At 43.9% G+C, this 20,720-nt stretch overlaps 1 protein-coding gene across 5 annotated transcripts in view; it reads left to right on the top strand.

Annotated features, from left to right (window-relative positions):
- Positions 1-9,069: 9,069 nt before the first annotated feature.
- The window catches only part of ascc3 (activating signal cointegrator 1 complex subunit 3), a 150,032-nt gene continuing 138,381 nt past the window's right edge, over positions 9,070-20,720 (top strand). The window contains exons 1-4 of one of the 5 annotated variants that reach the window (XM_087837591.1): positions 9,070-9,218; positions 9,710-9,892; positions 14,996-15,146; positions 17,754-18,331. In XM_087837591.1, the coding sequence (XP_087693717.1) occupies positions 9,803-9,892; positions 14,996-15,146; positions 17,754-18,331 (819 nt within the window). In that variant the 5' untranslated portion in view covers positions 9,070-9,218; positions 9,710-9,802. Of the gene's footprint in view, positions 9,219-9,387; positions 9,621-9,709; positions 9,893-14,995; positions 15,147-17,753; positions 18,332-20,720 lie in introns of those variants that run through there. The other 4 variants (XM_087837593.1, XM_087837592.1, XM_087837594.1 and 1 more) reach the window with 4 other exon arrangements.

Below are 20,720 nucleotides of genomic sequence, written 5' to 3' on the forward strand. Positions count from 1 at the left end.
GTTGTATCCAAGAGACTTGGAGGAGAGAGACCTCATATTTAATAATCCACATTATAATAATCCACAGGGATTTGATTGGCACATTGCACAAATTGTTGCGCGCAGCTTTAGCATAGCTGTTGAAGTCACATCACAGAGAAATAGTAATTTAAACAAACCTCATCACATATTTGTTTCCAGCTCGTTCACGGGTCTGCTGTGATTCACATGAGTTTCCTGTTGATGTCTACATGAACTCTGTTTGTAGATGTGCTGCTCCTCTGTGCAGTTGGGCCCATAATACTCTGTCTTTGCCCATGGTAATGTCATCCACACATATTCACTTGGAATGCGGCTTACGTAGGCTACAGCAGTATCAGGGATGACAAGTCAAACATGGGATATTCACATAAATAATACTCAAACTGATGCATTGTTTTTACAAGACGTGCCCTTTAGTGTGGTCTCAGGATGTGTGTGAGAGTGTGTGTTGTTATTCATGTGTACTTTATGTGTGTGTGTTTCAGTAAGAGAGTGAATCACTCTCTCTGCAGCATCGCCAGATTTCAGTGGACAGCACTCATGCGTGCAGCAGGGGGAGGCGAGGCCTGGCTGAGAGGAGAAACCCTACATTTGAATAAAGTAAATGAAGTGAGAGGCCACACTTCTTTGTAGTTTTAACTTACAGTAGGTGAGCTATGAATTAGAATGAGCTCGTCTGTTTGAATGCACATGGCAGGCTGCTTTTGATCCTCCTCCTGGCAAAATATGGAAGGACTGAGGTACACTGGACTTTATGTAGCCCGAGCTTCCAGTCTCAGGGACCGCTCACACAGCTTCAGCACTTTATGTAGCTTTTGTTAAACAACATAACGTTTTCAGGTGAAAACAAAGACGTGACAACAACAACAGAGCTCTATCAGATGTTGCATCTCAGGCACAGACGCAGCAGGAAAGAAAACTAAAGGAGCTTCACAAACTCGTGTAAAGAAGCAGATTGAGGCTGTAGCTCAGCTAAGGATAGGGGTGATCCTTGGGATGATTAAGCTGCACCTATAACTGTGGCTCTGGCACCCACAAAGGACGCAGTAAGAGTATAACACCTCGGAGGTAAACGACTCCCAGGCAGCAGATGTGTTTGGTTTTCTGAAAAAACCTTGTTGGGCTTAAAGGATGCAAAACTGACTGCTGCTACTTTGCATCCTATCAAATGTGTCCTTCTTCTGTTGCTCAGAGAGCATGCTGGTACAGACGGAGAAGTGCTCCATCAAACTATTCATACAGCTTTAAAAAGCATGCCAGGCGCTGATTCTGTGTCCTAACCGTGGATACACAAGAACATTAGAGACAGGATCTAATGAACACCCGTGTCATTAGTGGTCGACCTGTTCTGGCTCCTGAACAATAGCTGCCCCATTAGACCGATGGCCTCAATAACCTGTGTGTGTGGGAGACGCTGGGATCCAGAGCTCATTAGTTCAATGAGACCAAACCTCGTCTTCATTTTCAACAAATCAAAAACAACCAAAAAGACTTTAACTGGACACCGTGTACCATCACCTGAATCACGCCTCAACAAAGCTGGAACGATGTGTTAATGAAATAAGCCTGCAATCTTTGCATCGTTTAATTCTGATATGTTCTTCAGTACAAACACTGCAGAGTGGAGACGGGCAACAAAAACTGAAAAATGGACGTAACTCACATAAAAATATGAGCAGGAACATCTAAAACTTAATTAATAAAGTAAATTTAAAGTATTTCCTGTGTCGAGCGGGCGCCCACCCGTCCCAGTCCAACTCTCTCCCTCTGCTTTCCTGTCGATCCCTCACTGTCAGGGGCCATTTTAGCCCATTTGTGGGGAAGCACCCCCACAAATGAATCAAAGCACCCCCACAGATTTCTTACTTTTTTCACTTTTGTTTGACAATATTTGCTGTTTGTGTGACACACTACTAAAAATATAAAAAAGCATACAGTACTTGTTTGAGACGTAACATTTTAACAACAAAAGTATAGATATCCCCCCTCCTCCCAAAATGGTTTGTTCCAGCTCTCTCCTGCTCTGGCTCTAGCGCTCTGTCTGCCAGAGCGATGGTGGCTGAGACGCAGCAGAGCGGAGGTGTGAGTGTCTGACTTAAAACAGGACATGTTGGCTGCATTTAACCTTCAGTTACTCTTTATATAGTTGGTAGGAGTCACACCATGTTTCTGTTTAGCTGAAAAACATTACACCAGGTAACCTGCAGTGTTGGAAACGTGTTTCCCGACGATGTTAGCTAACCTACAATCCGTCCTGCTGTAGTAAAATCAGCACCGTCCTGTTGCTCCCATTGAAATGTTTACAGCCTTTTTAAAATCTAAAACTTTACATTGTCTGTAGCCTAAAGTTGTTACCACTGTCCTGTTTGAAAGGGATACTAACTGACTGAAAGCCCATTAACCTTATAACTCCTGTTGTGTGTGTGTGTGTGTGTGTGTGTGTGTGTGTGTGTGTGTGTGTGTGTGTGTGTTTGTGTACAGAGAGACAGCAGGTTCATAATGGATATGAGGAAGTTTTTTCAAAAAAAAAAAAGGAGCCACATTCAGGTAAAAGTGTAAAATCAAATGATCCATCAATCAAGAATAATGTTGGATCAGTGTTTCAATGTTTATATCTTTTATTAGATGTTCATGTGGTTTGGTTTTGGCCTTTTGGTTGAAAGTACACTGAGAGTGGACTTTTTTATTAGTGATCTTAATATTATTTTTTCATATTAATGTAATTTTTCATCTAATTGAATCTATTTGTGTATGATTGTCAGTACAAAGAGGCAGAGAGGAAAGAGGGAATGTGAGGAGAAAGAACAGGTCAGGAAGAACCAGGTAAAGAAACAGACAGGGAACAGTGACAGGCAGAAACTGTTAAACTGACAAAGAGAAAAAACCTGATTTTACTCACAATCAGGAAGTTGTGTTCTCACTATATTAAAGCTGCTGTACAGAATCTGCTAAACAAACTGGGCTGAAACATTTTGACCTCTTTAACAACATCCCAACCTAACATTATCATTGATCGGGGAGATTAAAATTAATGATATATTTTTATGTGGTTCAGCCACAACTCTACTGAAACCTCAGCCAGTAACAGGTCGGCCAACGTTTGGACCGTCCAGTTGTCTGTATGACTGCCGCAGTACGTACATCACATTTGCTCACTCACAGAGCCAAACAGCCTGGTGGAGTGAGGAGCTGTAAAGAGAAGCAGATGCTCTGTTTCTACAAACGTTTTAAGCTTGTTTCAAAGATTCTGTACTGCAGCTTTAAATGTTTTCCAAAAGCACACAAACACTTATCAGTGTTTCTCAAACTTTTTACAGTGTGGTCAAGCTCTCCCAAGGACCACCATGAAAGCATGAAACTCATAAATCTGACAACACAAAATTAGTATTATTACATTAGTAAAATTAGCATCTGCAGTAAAGATGTTTTCATACATTGTATACATTCTACCACAGGCAGAGTTGCCTCCATTTTTATAGTTTTTATTAATATTTTGTAATAATTTATTTGTAATAATTTATTCTGTTTTGGGAGTGTATTTGTATGTATCTGTATTATATTATACATACACATTAAAAGTGAATCTCTGTCCACAAAATGCACTCAGTTTACTTTTTACTCACTATGAGCATCATTCATTATTCTCCCAGTAATTAAGGTTAGGATATGTATTTTTATTCCAATCCATTCTTCTTTAGCAGCATTTTAATAACCTTGATCAGAATTGATGGTTTTGTTACAGACTTTGAAAAAACTGTTCTGGTTTTCTTTCACAAATGTGGGATTAAATTGTTAAAATGTACAAAACAGTGATGTCATGTTTTGTGACGAGGACCCAGGCACAGAGAGACTTGATGAATTTAAGAATCTTATGATTTAATAAAGAAATTTGCAGACTTGCACAGAGATGGTAAAATTATGATGACTGATAACGGAGACGAAGACAACAGACGACGAGGACAGGGAGGAACAGGTTTAAATGCACCAAAGTGACAGTCAGAGAGAACTCGGGACAACTGGAGACATTTAAGGATGCAGGGACTGACAGAGACGGGAAGACGTCTCATCGTGACGAGTAAAGTTTATCTTGCCTGGCTGGGCAGCTCTCTGGGTGCTCAGCACCTCAAAGCTCTGATCCTAGCATCGCCCCTGGTTGTTGTCCCCTGGCTCTCTCTCTCTGTGCTACTGAGTGTAACTACCGCCCCTCCCCCCTCTGCCCAGCCTAAAGCACAAGCCTCGCACGCGGAGTGAAGCAGGAAAAGTGAGAGAGAGAGAGAGAGAGGATGAGAGAAAGAAAAAACAACCCACGGCTCGCGATAAGGAGCCAGCTCGCGTCGTTCACGTCAAAGATCCGGCTCTAAGAGCCGTTTCGTTCACGACGACACATCACTAGAAACAATCAGCATTTGCTAAAGTAAAAGGAAGGAACGCTTGTCTGAACATTCATTTCCATTACAGGTGATTCATATATTTGGGTTATTATCTCATACACTTAAAGTTGTATGGGAAACAACTAAAATAAAAGATATCCACACATTGTGTGTCCACACCTGACACGAGCTGCACACATAAACAAAAGTGAATGCACCTGGAAAACTCGTATACATTTTGGGAAGCATCAAGGAAACATTTTGTTTTTAAATTGGAAGAAATGTTTACAGTTGTCAGGCTAAGCAATTTCTGATGTTGGACGATATTCTAGTTTTGATTTTCTGTTACCTCGAATATCGTTTACTTCAAATATATATTTGCCTTTTTTCTTCTCTGTGACTTACAGCCTCTATGTTACTATTTTAGCTGTTGCAGGTGCATGTATGTGGTGCATCTTTGGTCCCATTTGTTTACATGCACTGTCGCCTATAGGACCTTCCCAAATGATCTTCAGCCAACTGAGTTTATGTTGGGTGGAATTCAAGTTGGACAAACATCTCAGTATTCTGTCATGCAAAGCTGTGAATATGTGAAATGTGATTGCAACAAACCCCCAGTGGGTTCGTTCTGTCCTTATATGTGTCAGAAATAAAGTATTAGAACATACTGCGTATAACAATTTGTAAGGGTGTGTAATTTTTGCTTCCTATTTTCCCTCATTTACTACATAATAAATATTTCTGTCTTGTATGGTGATAAGGTTTCCTATAACAAAGAATCAGATATGACAGGACTGTAATTTAAGCTGGCAAAGAAGCTGAGAAGGTCCTTGACCCATCAGCCAGACTCCATCTCCTCCTTTGTGCACGGAGGAACAGGATGAGCCCTTCGAAATGACCTTCAGCAGATCTGAGCTCTAAATATATGACAGGAAGAAATAGATGCCATGGTTGTCAAGACATGAGAACTCCTCACAATGCACTCAGGCAAACACAGGCGCTACAAGCCACAGAAAGGGGGGGGCAGGAACAGTGGGTGTTAAAACCACAATCCTGGATGTTAGTGGCAGAAATTGAGAGATTCTACCAGTGGCTAGAAATGACTCTGATCACGGCAGCACAGGATCAGAGCCACAGATGCAGCAATCTACCACAGCCAACAAGATTCACGTTGCAGACTGAAAAGTGCCTCAGAAGCAGTATGCACAGTCCTAGCTTACATCCTCCTGCTATCCCCTCGACTGAGACGCACCAAATGTCTGGGATAGTGTACAGCAACATCGATGCAGCAAATTAATTAAAAGTCCCAAAATTCTGATGGGAAACCAGCGAAAACAATCCTGTCCTGTGGGACTTCAATGCTTCCTGTGGTCCTGTGGAAAGTTCCAGACAGATGGGTAGCTGTTGGCCAACCAGCCTGATACAGTGGTGGTTAACAAGGAGTAGAAGAAGTGATAGACATGGACAACATTCAATCTATTCAGCTTTATTTGTGTACTGCCAAATCACAGCAACTTCAACGTGCTTTATATTGTAAGGTAAAGACTCTACAATAAGACAAAAGAGCGTGAGAAAACAGAGAAGCACCAGGAGGTGAAGGAGCAGCTGGAACAAATGTAGGAGCTAACGTCTACCGTAGTCCCAGTTGTGATGGAAGAACTGGAAGTTGTATCCCCAAAACTGGAAGAGTGGCATATCAGAGCTCTCCGTCCAGAGGACCCCAGTCCCCGAAAAGTTGAGCTACTGGGCATGACGCTAAAACTCCGAGGGCTTTGGGAGAGGACCTCAGCACATTTGAAAAAGTTCAAGATGGCGCAAGTTTTAGTTTATTTGAATGTTTAAGTTCTTTAGGGTAGTTCATTTGTTTATTAGGCTACGTCCACATGTACCCGGGTATTTTTGAAAACTGAGATTTTGCGTTTGCACCTTTCGTCCACACGTAAACGGTGTTTTCGGTCACTGAAAACTGAGATTTTTAAAAACTCCGGCCAGGGTGGATATTTTCTAGAACTCAGTTTTTGCATTTACGTGTGGACGAGAAAAACGGAGAAAACGCAGCGTCAAAGGTGTACGCCTTTTTTGACGTCACACTGTGCGCCACGTTATTGTTTCGGTGAAATGAATTTCTACAACACTGTTACTGTTAATTGTCTCTGCAGTGTTTAAATGCTTACATATATACACACAGTTACTGTCCCTCCACACATACCACTCGGTTCTGCTTCTATGCCCCAGCTTTGTTTACTTTTTCCCACCGAGGCTTCTAGACTTCTGATTGGCCAACATTTCTGCACGGTTAGGAATATAGCGCCACCTGCTGCTTTGGCATGTTCCTGGCATTTTCCTTCATTTCTGCCTTTACGTGTGGACGTAGCCCTAGTTTCTCTTTGTGTTTTCTACCCCTGTATTTAAGTTTCCCCCTCCCTGTTTCATGCTGTGTCTTATGTTGTCAAGTTTATATTGCCTTGTCTGTGTCTCATGTTTCCTGTTTTATTTTGAAGGTCTGTGTCCTATGTCAGTGTAGTCAGCTTTGCTTCCTTTGTCTCGTTATGTCAGGCTAGTGTCAGCTGTTTCCCCATGTGTTTCCACCTAATCACCCTGGTGTGTCTTTGTGTTTCTGTTCATTCTTGGTCAGGTCGTCTGTTGTTCACACCTTGTTCTCCACGCCATGTTTCTAGGTTTCATCAGCAGCAGCTGTGTGGACACAGTTCAGGAGGCCAACCATGCAGACGGCAACGGCGGCGTGAAAACCGTTCAGGCGGCCGGCCATGCTGAAGGCAGTGGCGGTGACAAAGCCGGTCCGGAGGCCGACCAAGTGAAAGGCAGTGGCTGCGACAAACTCGTTCAGAGGCCGCCCTCGACGGCTCCACGGACCCTCCAGCGCAGACAGCAGATGGCTGAAGCGGCCCCTCGGACCCTCCAGCGTAGACTGGCACAGAACCAGCAGCACGGAGGCCCCTGGCAGTGTTGATGCTGGCAGGAGCTGAGCAGCACATTGGTTCGGCTCAGGCAGCGACAGCGGTATGCAAAGTGTTCACCAACACACCCAGCGGAGGACGGAGGCGGATGGGTGACCTCGCTGGAGCTCTCAGCGGGTGATGATGGCTGAGACTGCTCAGAGTTCCCAGGTGAAGCAGCTGGTGCTGGTGTCTTAGCCTCTAGGGGTCGCTGGCTCCAGGAGGCCCTGGAGAGAGTTACTGTCTCTAAGAAGGCCGGTGTTTGAGAACCAGCAGATGTTTTAGTGAAGTGTGTTCCCTGCTTAGGATGAGTCGTTGAAAATGGCTGAATCACTGAGTGGACTGACAGTTGAGCTATAGGCGACTGAGTGATGGAGTGAGCAGGCAGTCGAACTAATGGCTGAGCTAGCAGCAACACAGGAGACTGAGCTGTGGATTACACTGGCGGCCGAACTAAAGGGTGAGACTGTACGAGCTCTGAGCTCGTTCAGCAGTGGACTTTTACCCCCACAGTGTAGGACGGAGGCTACCACAGGTCGTTCTGACAGCAGCTGTCAGACTCTATAATGCAGCTTAACATGCTTTTGGTCGTCTTACTCACCAGTCTGTTTGTTCACTGTACATTTTATACACATCTCTGTTTCCTATCCTGCACATTGTTGCCTGTATATACGAACTTCAGTTGCTTATGTTTACAGGACCACCCTGTGTCTTCCTTTAAATTTGATTTTCCCGTGCTGTAAGAGCTCTGTAACACCGACATTTCTCATCCGTGGTATAATAAAGGTTCATTCTATTCTATTCTATTCTATTCTATTTGTGTGTTTGCACAGTTCCTTGCTCCTTTGTTTTATTTGGACACTATGACTCTATGGTAGAGATAAGGAGACTTCTGTTCAGCTACATGTCGTGTCAGTGCATCCTGCATCTGTTGGCATTAGCTTCTGTACATTTCCTCCCACTGTAGCTGCTCCAGTTTTTATCTCTCAGCCATAAAAGACTGATGTTCATCACCAGTGGGCAGCGTGGACACTCAAGTCTGGTGCCGCCCCCCACCACCAACCGCTCGTATCAAAAACTGCTACTGTAACTACTTATTGTGGAAAGTAAAAATTCAGGTGATTTAGTGCTGATTAAAATGTGCTCAGCATCAGGTCGGGTCATGAATCATAAGCTGCCTTTAAAGAATAAAAGTATCAGAATCATAGAGCGGAGATGGCAAAAGAAAGGAAAAGTCTGCAGACTCCAAAACCATGGACACGTACCTTGAACTGGTTTGATTTGTAAAGCTGCTACGCTAGTTATTTTAAACCACTTCAAGGTCACTTTGAATCATTCAAATTTTATATGTAAATTCAGACCGTTATTGATGCTTTTACCTTAATTTTAAAGTGTATATTTATTCCTTTTACCTTTACCTTAGTCTTAAAGTGTATATTAATTATTATGCTGCCTTTGCACTGAATGAACTGGAGCCTCGTCGTCTCGTCTCCCTGTACTGTATATAGCAGAGAGGATACTAAAGTTTACTGTTCATTTCAGCCGCATGTCCCGTTTACAATGACTAACTCCGCCCATAGAACAGCATTCGGTGTGAGCTATAAACGCACCTTCTCTGCTTACGCGGGTAATGTAGTCATTTTATCCACGCCCTCTATACAGCCGCTGGACGTCTAAACTACAATACCCACAATCCCTAGTTTACATGCACCTTGTGTTGACATCTGCCGGTAGCGTACTCACACACCGACTGTTGGATTTGTACGTGGCGCTTTAGGAAGCAGTTGAAGCGTAAGTTTCACGTCGTGAAAGATTTATAGACTCATCTGTCGCAGTTGCTGTTGCGCTAACAGTGACGACAGTGTTAAAAGTGAGTTTTAAAGAGATGTAGCAGGCAGCATGACAGCCAGCTAGCAACGCGCATGCTTAACGTTAGCTTTGTGTGTAATAGTCGCGCGAGAACTTATAAAAGTCAGCTATGGCACGTTCACTAAGGCGCGTGCATTATTCTTCTGTTGGACATGTTTGTGTTAGCCACCTGACTTCCTGTAATCCGGGACCTTTTAAGTTTCCGGAGACAACATGAATCTGTAGATACTATAAACCAAACCAGTCAGTTCACCGAGAAGTTTTTATTTTCCAGATCATTTCGTCCCAAGTGTCTCATTCACTCTCCCACAGCCAGCCTGTTCACGGGTACCGTGACCACACCGACCACTGTACACGGACGTTTGCTTCACGACATCAGTGGCTGTTGTGTCGCCACACATAGGTCCAAAGCCCTTTGGCTGCTTTGTATTTGGAGTTGCTGTGGACGTAGAAACACTGAAGGTTCATCTTACTGTTGTGTTTGTATGTCAGCAGGATCCAGAAGAACCATAGATCCAGAAGAACCATAGATCCAGGAGAACCTAGATCCAGGACAGCAGGTGTGTGGGGAGGGAAACAGACACGATGTCTCCTCCTCGACTCACAGGAGCACTTCGGTCCTTCTCCAGTGTCAGCAAGAAGGAGGACTTGAGCGAACAGCTCTATGATCTAAAGGTGAGACTCAATCGTTTATAGATGTGTTGATAATGACCTTTGTGTGTCAGTGAGGTTTCCTGGACAAACCAGTGTGTTACTAACAGACTGGCTTCATGTTGCTCTATAAAAAGAGTCAGAGCTCTGTTGAGCCCAGTGTTACTGTATTCTTGACGAGCAATTACTTAATGAATTTCTTCACAAATAACATTTTAATCATGAAAGATAAATGATTCATAACCAGCCCACAGATGTATCTGTAAGTACAGCTACTCACTCTTTATTTCTGGTTGATTTTTCTGAGGTATCTTCAGTGATTACGTCATCGTATCTGTTAGAGCATTATTAGAAGGGGTAGGATACATTTTCATCTTAAAGCCTTCGAGTCAGAAAGTCTGAAAACCTTTTGATAAACCTTGTAGTGACGGCTGGATCAGGTGACCCTGAACCCTCCCTTGGCTATGCTGCAATAGGCCCAGGCTGTTGGGGGCTTCCCATGATGCACTGGGAGTTTCTTCTTCAATCACTGGGTTTATACACCACTCTGCATTTAATCATTAGTTATTACTTTAGTTACTCTCTTCCACAGTTTGTGTTTTGCTCGGTCTTCCTCCCCACACCCCTAACCAGTCGTGGCAGATGGCCCCGCCCCTCCCTGATTCTGCTGGAGGGTTCTTCCTGTTAAAAGGAGTTTTTCCTTCCCACTTTTGCCAAATGCTTGCTAATAGAGGTTGTCTGATTGCTGGGACTTCCTGTGTATTATTGTTGGGTTAGCTCACAGTATAAAGCAGCGTGAGGTGATGGTTGTTGTGATTCGGCCCTCCATAAACACATTCTGTGTTAGGTCTTCACCAGACATCTCCACTTTGGCCATGTCTGCTCAGAGCGCAGTGGAGCTCATTCATTAATATTTGCACAGTAACATTAATGCGCTGCTAAGAAAAAAATAAGTCCTTCATTAAATATACCAGTGTTCTTATTTCCATCCAGATCACTTTATAGAAAGTCACACACATTCACTTCTTTTGTGCTCCTGTGTGTTAGTGTGCAGCGGACGCATCAGAAGCAACGTAGGCTTCAGTGTTTGGCCCAAGGACACTTTGGAAGCCGGGTATCGACCCACAAACCCTCTGGTTAGCAGGTGGCTCGAGCCACCTGTCCAAATTGTTTCCATCAAAGACACACGCACAGACACACACACACACTGATTTATCAGCCTGAGACGAGAAACTCGCTGCAACAGAGGAAAGAAAATCCCAGATTTGCAAATCTAAGTGCTGCTGATGTAGAGAGGAGGCTTTTCCCGGCAGCCATACTTGTTCACTCTGTTCAGTCATGCTGCGCTCTGTCCCACAGTTCCTCCGAGCTCCTCTGAGCCCTGCAGCGTCTGCCTTTGGGTTGAGTTTGCTGGGGAAAGATTGACAGCTGTCTTGAGCATTCACATAATTTCTTCAGGGATTATTAAATTAATCTGATTCTGATTTCCACTCATGAAGAATTTCTCCCACTGATGGATTGTTTGGGAATGCCGTCACAGATCAGTGGGCAGTAACAGTTAAGATCAGTGCTTCTTCTTGTGCGAGCACACCTGAATGATTCAGACCAGTGACCTGCCACACCTGTGCTTTTATTCAGGTGCCTTTGATTAACATCACCGAGCTGCTGCTAACCCTCTGATTATCTATGCAAGCAGTTCTTAATACTTTATATACTATAATCTTACTGTTCATTTATTGTGCTCGAGGAAGTTGTTTCCTTGGCTGAAAATGTAGAGTTTGAATTCTCAGAAGAAGTAAATGAATCCATTAAGAGCTTGTGGGGCTCCAGAGCACGACTTCCATGTGAAGGTTCAAACACAGAGCAGCCTCCCACTACAGTATAACACGTATGAGCTCATGTTTGATAGCATGGTGTAGTCCAGTGTTAAAGTCTGTCCATCAGCTGTGAGGAAACCCTGCGAGGATCTGATTGGCTGCTCACCAGTCAGACTGACAGTGTGTGCGCTCGTTTGTGTGTTGGAGCTGCTCTCAAACTGTGACTCGATCCAAATAAAAGTTGTTCTCAGGATGCTCTCGAGGATGAAAGCAGCCATTGTGTTTGTAACGTGCAACCACGAGCCTGCTGCTTTTTTAGCCCTGTTGGAGAAACACTGTAAAGCAGCCGACTGACTCCAAAACTGTAAAAATACACGGCGTGGAAGTTTGACACGGCACCTGCTGTGTGTCTTATAGTGCAGGCTGAAACTATCGCCCAGGACGAGCTGACATGTTGTTGTCTCAGACTGGACAGTCTGGGACAAACAGGCTGAATACATCTGTAGTAAAATGAAACGAAAGCTCAGCATCTGTAATGAAAGTTGAATGTTTCATATTTGATATCAAGCAGCTGATGTGATTTCAACATGTTTGTCATATGACAGAGATGTTGTAGCTGTGCTGTGATTGGCTGTTTGTGACCCAAACCTTTCTGTAACATGGCTTCTGGTGATGATCTGTTTGTTGGCTCTGCTGCAGACGAGGTGGCCTTTGAGCGGCTGCTGATGGCTCAGAGTAACAACTAATTTTTATTGAATGGATACAAAGTTTCCTGCTGCTGGTGGCGAGCAGTCATTGGAATGCATCCCAGACTTGACAGAAGAGGTTAAGAATACAAAGTTACTGACACAGAAGTGAAATGTTTGTCATTTCTGCTGTTGGAAATAAAACCAGTCGCTAAACTTTATCTTATTAGACACAGATAACTAGAGTAATTACAGAACACAGTTTTAGATGATGATGTCATTTCTTAACTGGTGCTTTGTGAAAGTAATTGCCTCTAAAGCTAATAAGTGACTGTGCCGCCCTTAGCAGCAAAAGCTGCAGTCCAACATGATGAAGAGTGTCGCTCGTCTTTCAGCCACACCGACTGATTTTGCTGTTTCGTTTTTCTGAACGACCAAAACCAGTTTTTGCAGATTCTTTTTCTAAGAACTAAACCTACAAACAAACGTCGTCTTTTCTGCAGTGAAGATGCTATTTCCATACTTCCCATCTGCATGTAGGATACGGGATCTATTCTTACTGAAACTAATAAGAAGGTCAGCTGAGGTGCTGCACGCTCACCTTTACCTGCCAGCTTCCTGTCCACTGCTCACTGATGACGTCCATATATTTGTGTCTGTGTTTCCTTTTCCCTGCCAGTCAGCATTACTGTTTGTAACTGAGGTGTCCCTGCTTTTCTTTAGTTTCTCATATTTGAAATGAAACTGAGCATGCTATTCAACCACTGATCTTCAGCTAGCTAAGCACTCGTTAAATCCTCTAAGCAGGAAGTGTTTCTCCGTGGAAAAGCAAGCTGAAGTCAGCCCAACGTTATCTCTCAGCTTTGGAAGACGTGCAGATGCTGATTGTAACGGAGTCGTTATGTTAATGCTTGTCCTGACGTCCTGAACGCTGAGCGCGCATGAAGAGTCCACGACACGTGTGAACTACACTGCTCTGGTGTCAGTGAAAAAGCAGAAACAACGAGCATTATATTGGCAGTAAATGAGATCAGCACTGATCAGTAGAGCTGCCACAAACGATTATTTTGATAGTCCACTAGTCACCGAGTATTTTTGCGATTAGTCGACTAATCAGATCATCATCCATTGGACATAACATGTACAGCTTATTGCACCAGCAGCATCTGCTCTTATATAACTATCATTAGCTTACAGCTTTAAGTGTTTAAAGTCTGTGCTAACTAACAATAAAGACAAGATGATAGTTTATTAAATTTTAATGAAATTTTCAGATTGTTTCGGTGAAGTTTAATAAACTCCTTGCTATCTAAAATATAACAGGACACCGGAGTAAATTCTCGAACATCTCACACTTCTGATAATCAGCTGTCTGCTTGATGTTTATTCAGCTGTGTAAAAACTATAACTTTGATCTCAGCCAAACCGATTTACTCAGGAACAAATAAAATACTAAAAACAAGCCAAACAATAACATTTATAAGTTATCTAAGTGACTTATATATCATGTTTAACCTCACAGTAGCATCGCTCTGCTAACATGCTAACAGCACATTTGAGCTACTCACCCCCTCCCTCCTGGCTCACAGCTTCTTCTTCTTCTTGGTTGGCAACCAATGTTAAGGCGCATTACCGCCCCCTGGCTCACATTTCAGTGGACATTTAGATGAGAAAATATATATTTAACATATTTAAGGAAAATACTAATAAAATAAAAATAAACAAAATAAATGTTTATTAAGCAATTTTGATAGGAAATTGCTTAATTTTAGAAATGTTTTTGCTCTTTCTCTATAAAATTGTTGTTTTCTTTTAGAATCACTCATCTTAGCAGTAGGATTTACATGAAAAGAGAAACAAATTAAGTTTGAGTGAAAATGTACATTTTTTGCACTCTCTGGTCAACTGACTCAGTGAATCAAATGACTCAAAAAACCCGATTCACTTTGGTGAGTGACTCATTAAAACTCGATTCAGTAAAAAGAATCAAATTTACCATCACTAATGTTAAACGTTTATTTTGTGACCCAGAAAGAATAATAAGAGTAATATTAAAACTAACTAGCTGCCGCCATTGTTGGAAACTGAGCAGGGCCGCGCTATGAATTCTGGGACACAGCTTCTTCTTCTTCGGGGTTTAACGGCAGCTGGCATCCTTGTACATGCAGTGCTGCCATCTTCTGTTTCAGTCTGTTATTACACTCTTAAATCCTACTACTTATTCCTGCGTCTTTTGTGATCTTACAAAGCTTCAAACGACGCATCGACTATTAAATCAGTCGTCGACGATTTTGATAGTCGACTAATCGTGGCAGCCCTACTGATCAGCATGAAAACAAACAGAGCTGTTCCACATCACTCACAGTGTCATCGGCTGGGAGTGGAGCCATGATTCAGTCTCTGTTGATGAACGCTGCCCACAGTCAGTAAACTGGGCCTGTATAATTAATAGTATGGGCTTTCATATGCTCAGTGAAATATAATAGAAATACTTTAGAAATACAGTGTTGTTAGTAATCCACAGTGCTGTTAACCAAAGGTGGTCATTTCCAGATACTTGTGATCAGAGCAGTGAGTGCTGCTCTTCTTGAAGTGTAATTGCATCTCTCTCTGTGACTCATTAGGCCAAGCGTCTGAAGAGACAGGAGCTGTTCGCCAGAGACGGCCTGACGTGGCAGAAGATTGTCCATTTCTGCACCGAGCATCAGGACAAAAGTCAGCAGCAAGCTGCCAGCCAGGAGCTGAAGAGCCTGCTCCTGGCAGCCAAACAGATGGGTAAGGAGCTACACCTCAGCTGTGTCTGTGTTTGTGTTGGAGAAACGTCCATGAAAACCTCAGAATGCCTGTTTCATTAAAACCCTGAATAAAGAAGGGCGGGGCCAGCATGACATCATGCAGTGTTGGTAGGTGATATTCAGGGGATTTCTCTGCAAAAGCAGCATGGAAGATTTTGCAGGTAGTTTTAATGGCTGTAGTCTCTCAGCTGTTAATGTGATCATGTGATTATTGTACTGTTCAAACACAGAGCAGCCTCCCACTACAGCATGTATGAGCTCAAACCAAACAGCATGTTTGATGGCAGAGTCTGTCCATGTGTTCCTGAGGAAACCCTGCGAGGATCTGATTGGCTGTATTTCTGCTCACCAGTCAGACTGACAGTGTGTGCGCTCGTTTGTGTGTTGGAGCTGCACTCAAACTGTGACTCGATCCAAATGAAAAGTTGTTCTCAGGATGCTCTCGAGGATGAAAGCAGCCATTGTGTTTGTAACGTGCAACCACGAGCCTGCTGCTTTTTTTAGGCCGTTTTAATTGGTTTAAATCCTTTTCATCTGTTTTCACGTTGCCTCTCCAGCCTTCTTTGCTCCAGTCTGCCTCTGTCCTTTTGACATTTTTTCCTCTAATTGGACAATTATGCTGCATTTCTTTTTTTTAAGTGCAGTTCTGCTAAAGTATGAATTGTTTGGAATAATATTAAAATGAGGTGCAGGAACTTTAAACAGTTAGCTCGTGTTTGGCCTGCTCACAGCTGCCGACTCTTTCTAGCACTATTAATAGTCCGTGCACAGATTTAATGGCCGTATAAAGCAGTGCTGCTGTCTAGGCACAGCTAATGGTAATAGAAAGGGTAAAGGTGATTGTTGCAGCAATCCTAATAATCGTCATCATTAAAATGATCATCATTACATCCATTTTCCCTTCAGATGGAAATTCTCATTCCTGTGTGTTTGGCAGAAATGAGAATTTTTGACAGAAGCTCATGCTAACAGCTGAAGCCAGTCGACTGATACTGTTGGCAGTATGTGGCTGCTGAACTACATCATGCATTTACATGAGGCGATTGATCAGTGACTGCGTCCTTCTTTCCTGCTATTATTGGCTTTTTATGACTGGACAGTATAACAGAGTTCATGTAGGAGGTAGAGTTTGGTGTTTCTGTGCGGCGGGTACATCCATGGGTTTTACTTCTGTATACTCGAACAGTTGATGTGATTGCAGTGCAGTGTGGACACCCAAGTCTGTGAATGCAATGACTCGAGAACGGGGCAGCTTTGATGAGTTTGAATCTCAGTGACTTCAACCGTCGGGTTGCAGTTTTTGAAAATCTTGTCGCGCCACAATCTTGGGCGATCGTGGCTCAAGAGTTGGGATTACAAGGCGAACTCCCAACTCTTGAGCCACGGGCGATTGTGAGAGTTGGGAGTTCATCTTGTAATCAGAAGGTTGCCGGTTCGAGCCCCGGCTCCGACAGTCTCGGTCGTTGTGTCCTTGAGCAAAACACTTCACCCGTTGCCTACTGGTGGTGGTCAGAGGGCCCGGTGGCACCAGTGTCCGGCAGCCTCGCCTCTGTCAGTGCGCCCCAGGGCGGCTGTGGCTACAATGTAGCTGCCATCACCAGTGTGTGAATGTGTGGATGATTGTGTAAAGCGCTATATAAATACAGGCCATTTACCATTTGTCAGTGTCATAACTCAGGCAGGAGGCTGAGGGTAGAACTGGCAGCTGTGCTTTGAATAGTTGGATGTGCAGGTTTGTTGCAGTCGGGAGCGTCTGCAGCCAGGTGCAGTGTTTGCTTCCATGAGAAGCTCGGCCACGCCTTTGCTGCAGTTGCCTTCAGTTGTTGCATGTTTACAGGTGTCTCTACCTTCAGGCTACGTCCACACGTACCCGGGTATTTTTGAAAACGCAGATTTTTCTCTGCGTTTGCACCTTTCGTCCACACGTAAACGGCGTTTTCGGTCACTGAAGACGGAGATTTTTAAAAACTCTGTTTTTGCATTTACGTGTGGACGAGAAAAACGGAGAAAACGCAGAAAACGCAGCGTCAAAGGTGTGCGCCTTTTTTGACGTCACACTGTGCGCCACGTTATTGTTTCGGTGAAATGAATTTCTACAACACTGTTACTGTTAATTGTCTCTGCAGTGTTTAAATGCTTACATATACACACAGCTACTGCTCCTCCACACAGACGACTCGGTTCTGCTTCTATGCCCCAGCTTTGTTTACTTTTTCCCACCGAGGCTTCTAGACTTCTGATTGGCCAACATTTCTGCACGGTTAGGAATATAGCGCCACCTGCTGCTTTGGCGTGTTCCTAGCAGCGTTTTCCTTCATTTCTGCCTTTACGTGTGGACGGGATTATTTTTTAAAACGAAAACGGAAAATCTCCGTTTTCAAAAATACCCGTGTACGTGTGGACGTAGCCTCAGTTTGTCTCGAGTCTGGAGACCTGTTTTGGGTTGCAGTCAGAGTTCGATGCCTTTACAAACTCTCGGTTCTTGCAAATATAAAATGACCAAAGCTTTTGTTCAAACATGTGTGGACCTCACTGTAGACTCTGTGTAACGCTGCCGTGCTAACTGTGGCATGTGCTTGTTCCACAGTGGCTTCTGAACTCGGTCAGGCGGTGGGTGAGAGCGCCGCCGTGTTTCTGTTTGAAACCTTCCACAACAAAGACCACGTTGGCACAGAGGAGACTCGGGCCATCAAACACATGTTCGGGCCGTTTCCATCATCGGCAGCTGAAGCGTCCTGCGCCTCCGTGGGTCGACTGGTGGCTTTGCTCGGTGACTCCCGAGTCGAAGACTTTCTCCAGAGCCAACGCTCCTGCCGCAACCTGGACCGAAGCGCCGCTTTTGGGCGCAACATCGCTTTCTCACATGACGGGTACACACTCGACCCACTGGAGGGGCTGCCCTTCTCCGGGATCCAGGAAGAGAGTGCGAGCTTGGACTTCATCAACTTTTTCAACAACCAAAAGAGCGGCAAGAAGGGCATCAATGAGGAGGCCGCGTCCAGTACAGGAAGCGCCCTGACCCCGGGGGATGGCTCCATCCTCAGGACAGAAGTAGATAAATACCTGTGTGGAGGCAACATGATGTCCTCCAACCCAGAGGAGCTGTGCACGTCTCTGTTTGAAATGCTGGCCTCACACAGGAGCAACGATGAGCTGCAGAACGAGGTCAGTACCGCTGCTCGTATCAACCCTGAAGGTCAATATATGACGTGTATTGATTATTGATATTAATATATGACGTGTGCATTAACATAAATCAAAGTAAGGAACACGTTTTATGTAGAAGTGTTGAAGTTGGTGTTTCAGGGTTTTATCCTCATGTATCATCAGAAATCTGTACCTCTGTCATATTTACTGTTTCTTCATGTGAACCAATCAGATCGTTTGGACAGATTCACCAGCGCTACAGCGTCTACACTGGTTGTTATGGTAACACTCAGGTATGGGACATGCATCATCCTGCCCTGGACCATCTAGTGGGGTGATCGTGGCTCAAGAGTTGGGAGTTCGTCTTGTAATCGGAAGGTTGCCGGTTCGAGCCCCGGCTTGGACAGTCTCGGTCGTTGTGTCCTTGGGCAAGACACTTCACCTACCACCTACTGGTGGTGGTCAGTGCCAGTGTCCAGCAGCCTCGCCTCTGTCAGTGCGCCCCAGGGTGGCTGTGGCTACAATGTAGCTGCCATCACCAGTGTGTGAATGTGTGGATGACTGGATATGTAAAGTGCTTTGGGGTCCTTAGGGACTAGTAAAGCGCTATACAAGTACAGGCCATTTACCATCTAGTGTGAACCCCACCTCTAAAGCACTATCTGCTGTCACGTCGTCCTCCACGGTGCTCGGCTCGTAGCGGGGTCGGAGGTCATACGCGTGATTATAAACCTGACTGTTGTGATGCTTCATCGCTGCATTTCTGTGAAGTTTGACCTCCCACTGTTGTGTTTATTGTTGTGCGACATCTATCGATTCTGTCGAGCTGACCTTCAGCAGCGCTGCAGTTATCATGTCCTGGCTGTTAAACCGTACTTGGCCTTTATCTCTGCACGTTTCAGACTTACACGTGGATTTGACCTTCATAATGTGCACACAGTTGAGACCATAAGGAGAGATGTACCAGTGTTCCCAGTGCCTGACTAGCGTTTGTTTTTCCCACTGTGTGACCCTGATGGGACACTGATGAACTATTACTAGAGAATGGTAGCAACAGTGTTACAGTAAATTCACCAGGTAACAGGATGTCTTTGTCTTTCACTTGTATCCATAATTTTCCTGATAACTGCTTTGATCCCATATCGAGGCTCTTACTGGGGCTGCTGGTGTGTGAACACACGGAGCTTTAGCTGTAGGTGTCAAAGGATTTCAAGGTTTGATTATAGGGCTGGGTATCGTCACTGGTTTCTAGAATCGATTCAATTCTGATTCACAAGGTCCTGAATCGATTCGATTTGATTTGAATCGGGGAAATTTTGACAGTCAGAAATATTATAATTCAGATCAGTACATTTACATCTTTTTGTATCTATAAAAAGGAAGCTGACACTTTCCAGACTTTATCAAAGGTGAGCATCACAGCAGAGGCCTTTGTGTCAAAGCAGCTGAAGATAAAACAGAAAAACATGAAGGTGATTTTCCTGTTCTGGATTTTATAAAAATATTCTGCAGTACATCAAAAACGAAAGAAAACCATTAATCAACACATGAACATTACCTCTGAAGTTACAGTGGTTTTATTAGAGACACAGCTGAGCATTTTGCATTTTGTATAATTTTAAAAAGTTTCAATTTGTTCAGTATTGACCGGCAGAAATTAAGTTTTCTTTTCGGAAGAATGTAAAACGGGAAAAAAACCGTCGGCCGACAGCGCTGTAAACAATGGTAGACGCAGAAAACAGTACAGAGAGAGAGAGAGAGAGAGAGAGAGCGGTGCATCGAGGTCGAAGCAAAACAGTAAAAGTCAGAGTGAATCCATGACGATGTTTATGTGAAGCTAGTTTGGATCTTCTTTTGCTGCTGGTTCGGTCAATATTGTTTGTAGAGAGATCAAACTAACAGCTTCTGAATCAGCGCATAAAGGGCGTGAACACAAAGCGCGGACCCGCCGAAACATCAGAATCAGCGAGCTGTCGGCTTTCAGCCCCGACCGTGAGAAAGGCGACATCTCACTGATTCTGATCCGCGGGTCGCGCTGTGTGTTTACGTCTTCGTGTTCCTGCTCTCATTTACTGTCTTAGCTGTTTGGTTTGTGAGGTTTCACCTGAGATTCTGGTGTTTCGGGCAAAATAAATTTATATTAAAAAATCGATTCAGGATTTTAATGAATCGATTTTACGTTATCCAAGCCAGAATCGATTTTAATCGATAAATCGACTATAAAAACCCCTATTTGATTATGTTTGTTGCTGTGAGGTTTTCGTTGTGTTGCCTTTGCTGTTTTCTTTGGTCACAGGTTACTTTCAGTCCCTGTCTGTCCACGAGTATTTGAACACATCTTTGACTGTGTTGCCAAACAAACGATGCATTCAGGGTATGTTTGGTGGTGTCTGTTTTCAGTAGATTC

Source organism: Neolamprologus brichardi, unplaced genomic scaffold (assembly GCF_056152115.1).
Source record: "Neolamprologus brichardi isolate AB-2024 unplaced genomic scaffold, ASM5615211v1 NODE_ptg000036l+_length_2141236_cov_1, whole genome shotgun sequence".
NCBI lineage: Eukaryota > Metazoa > Chordata > Actinopteri > Cichliformes > Cichlidae > Neolamprologus > Neolamprologus brichardi.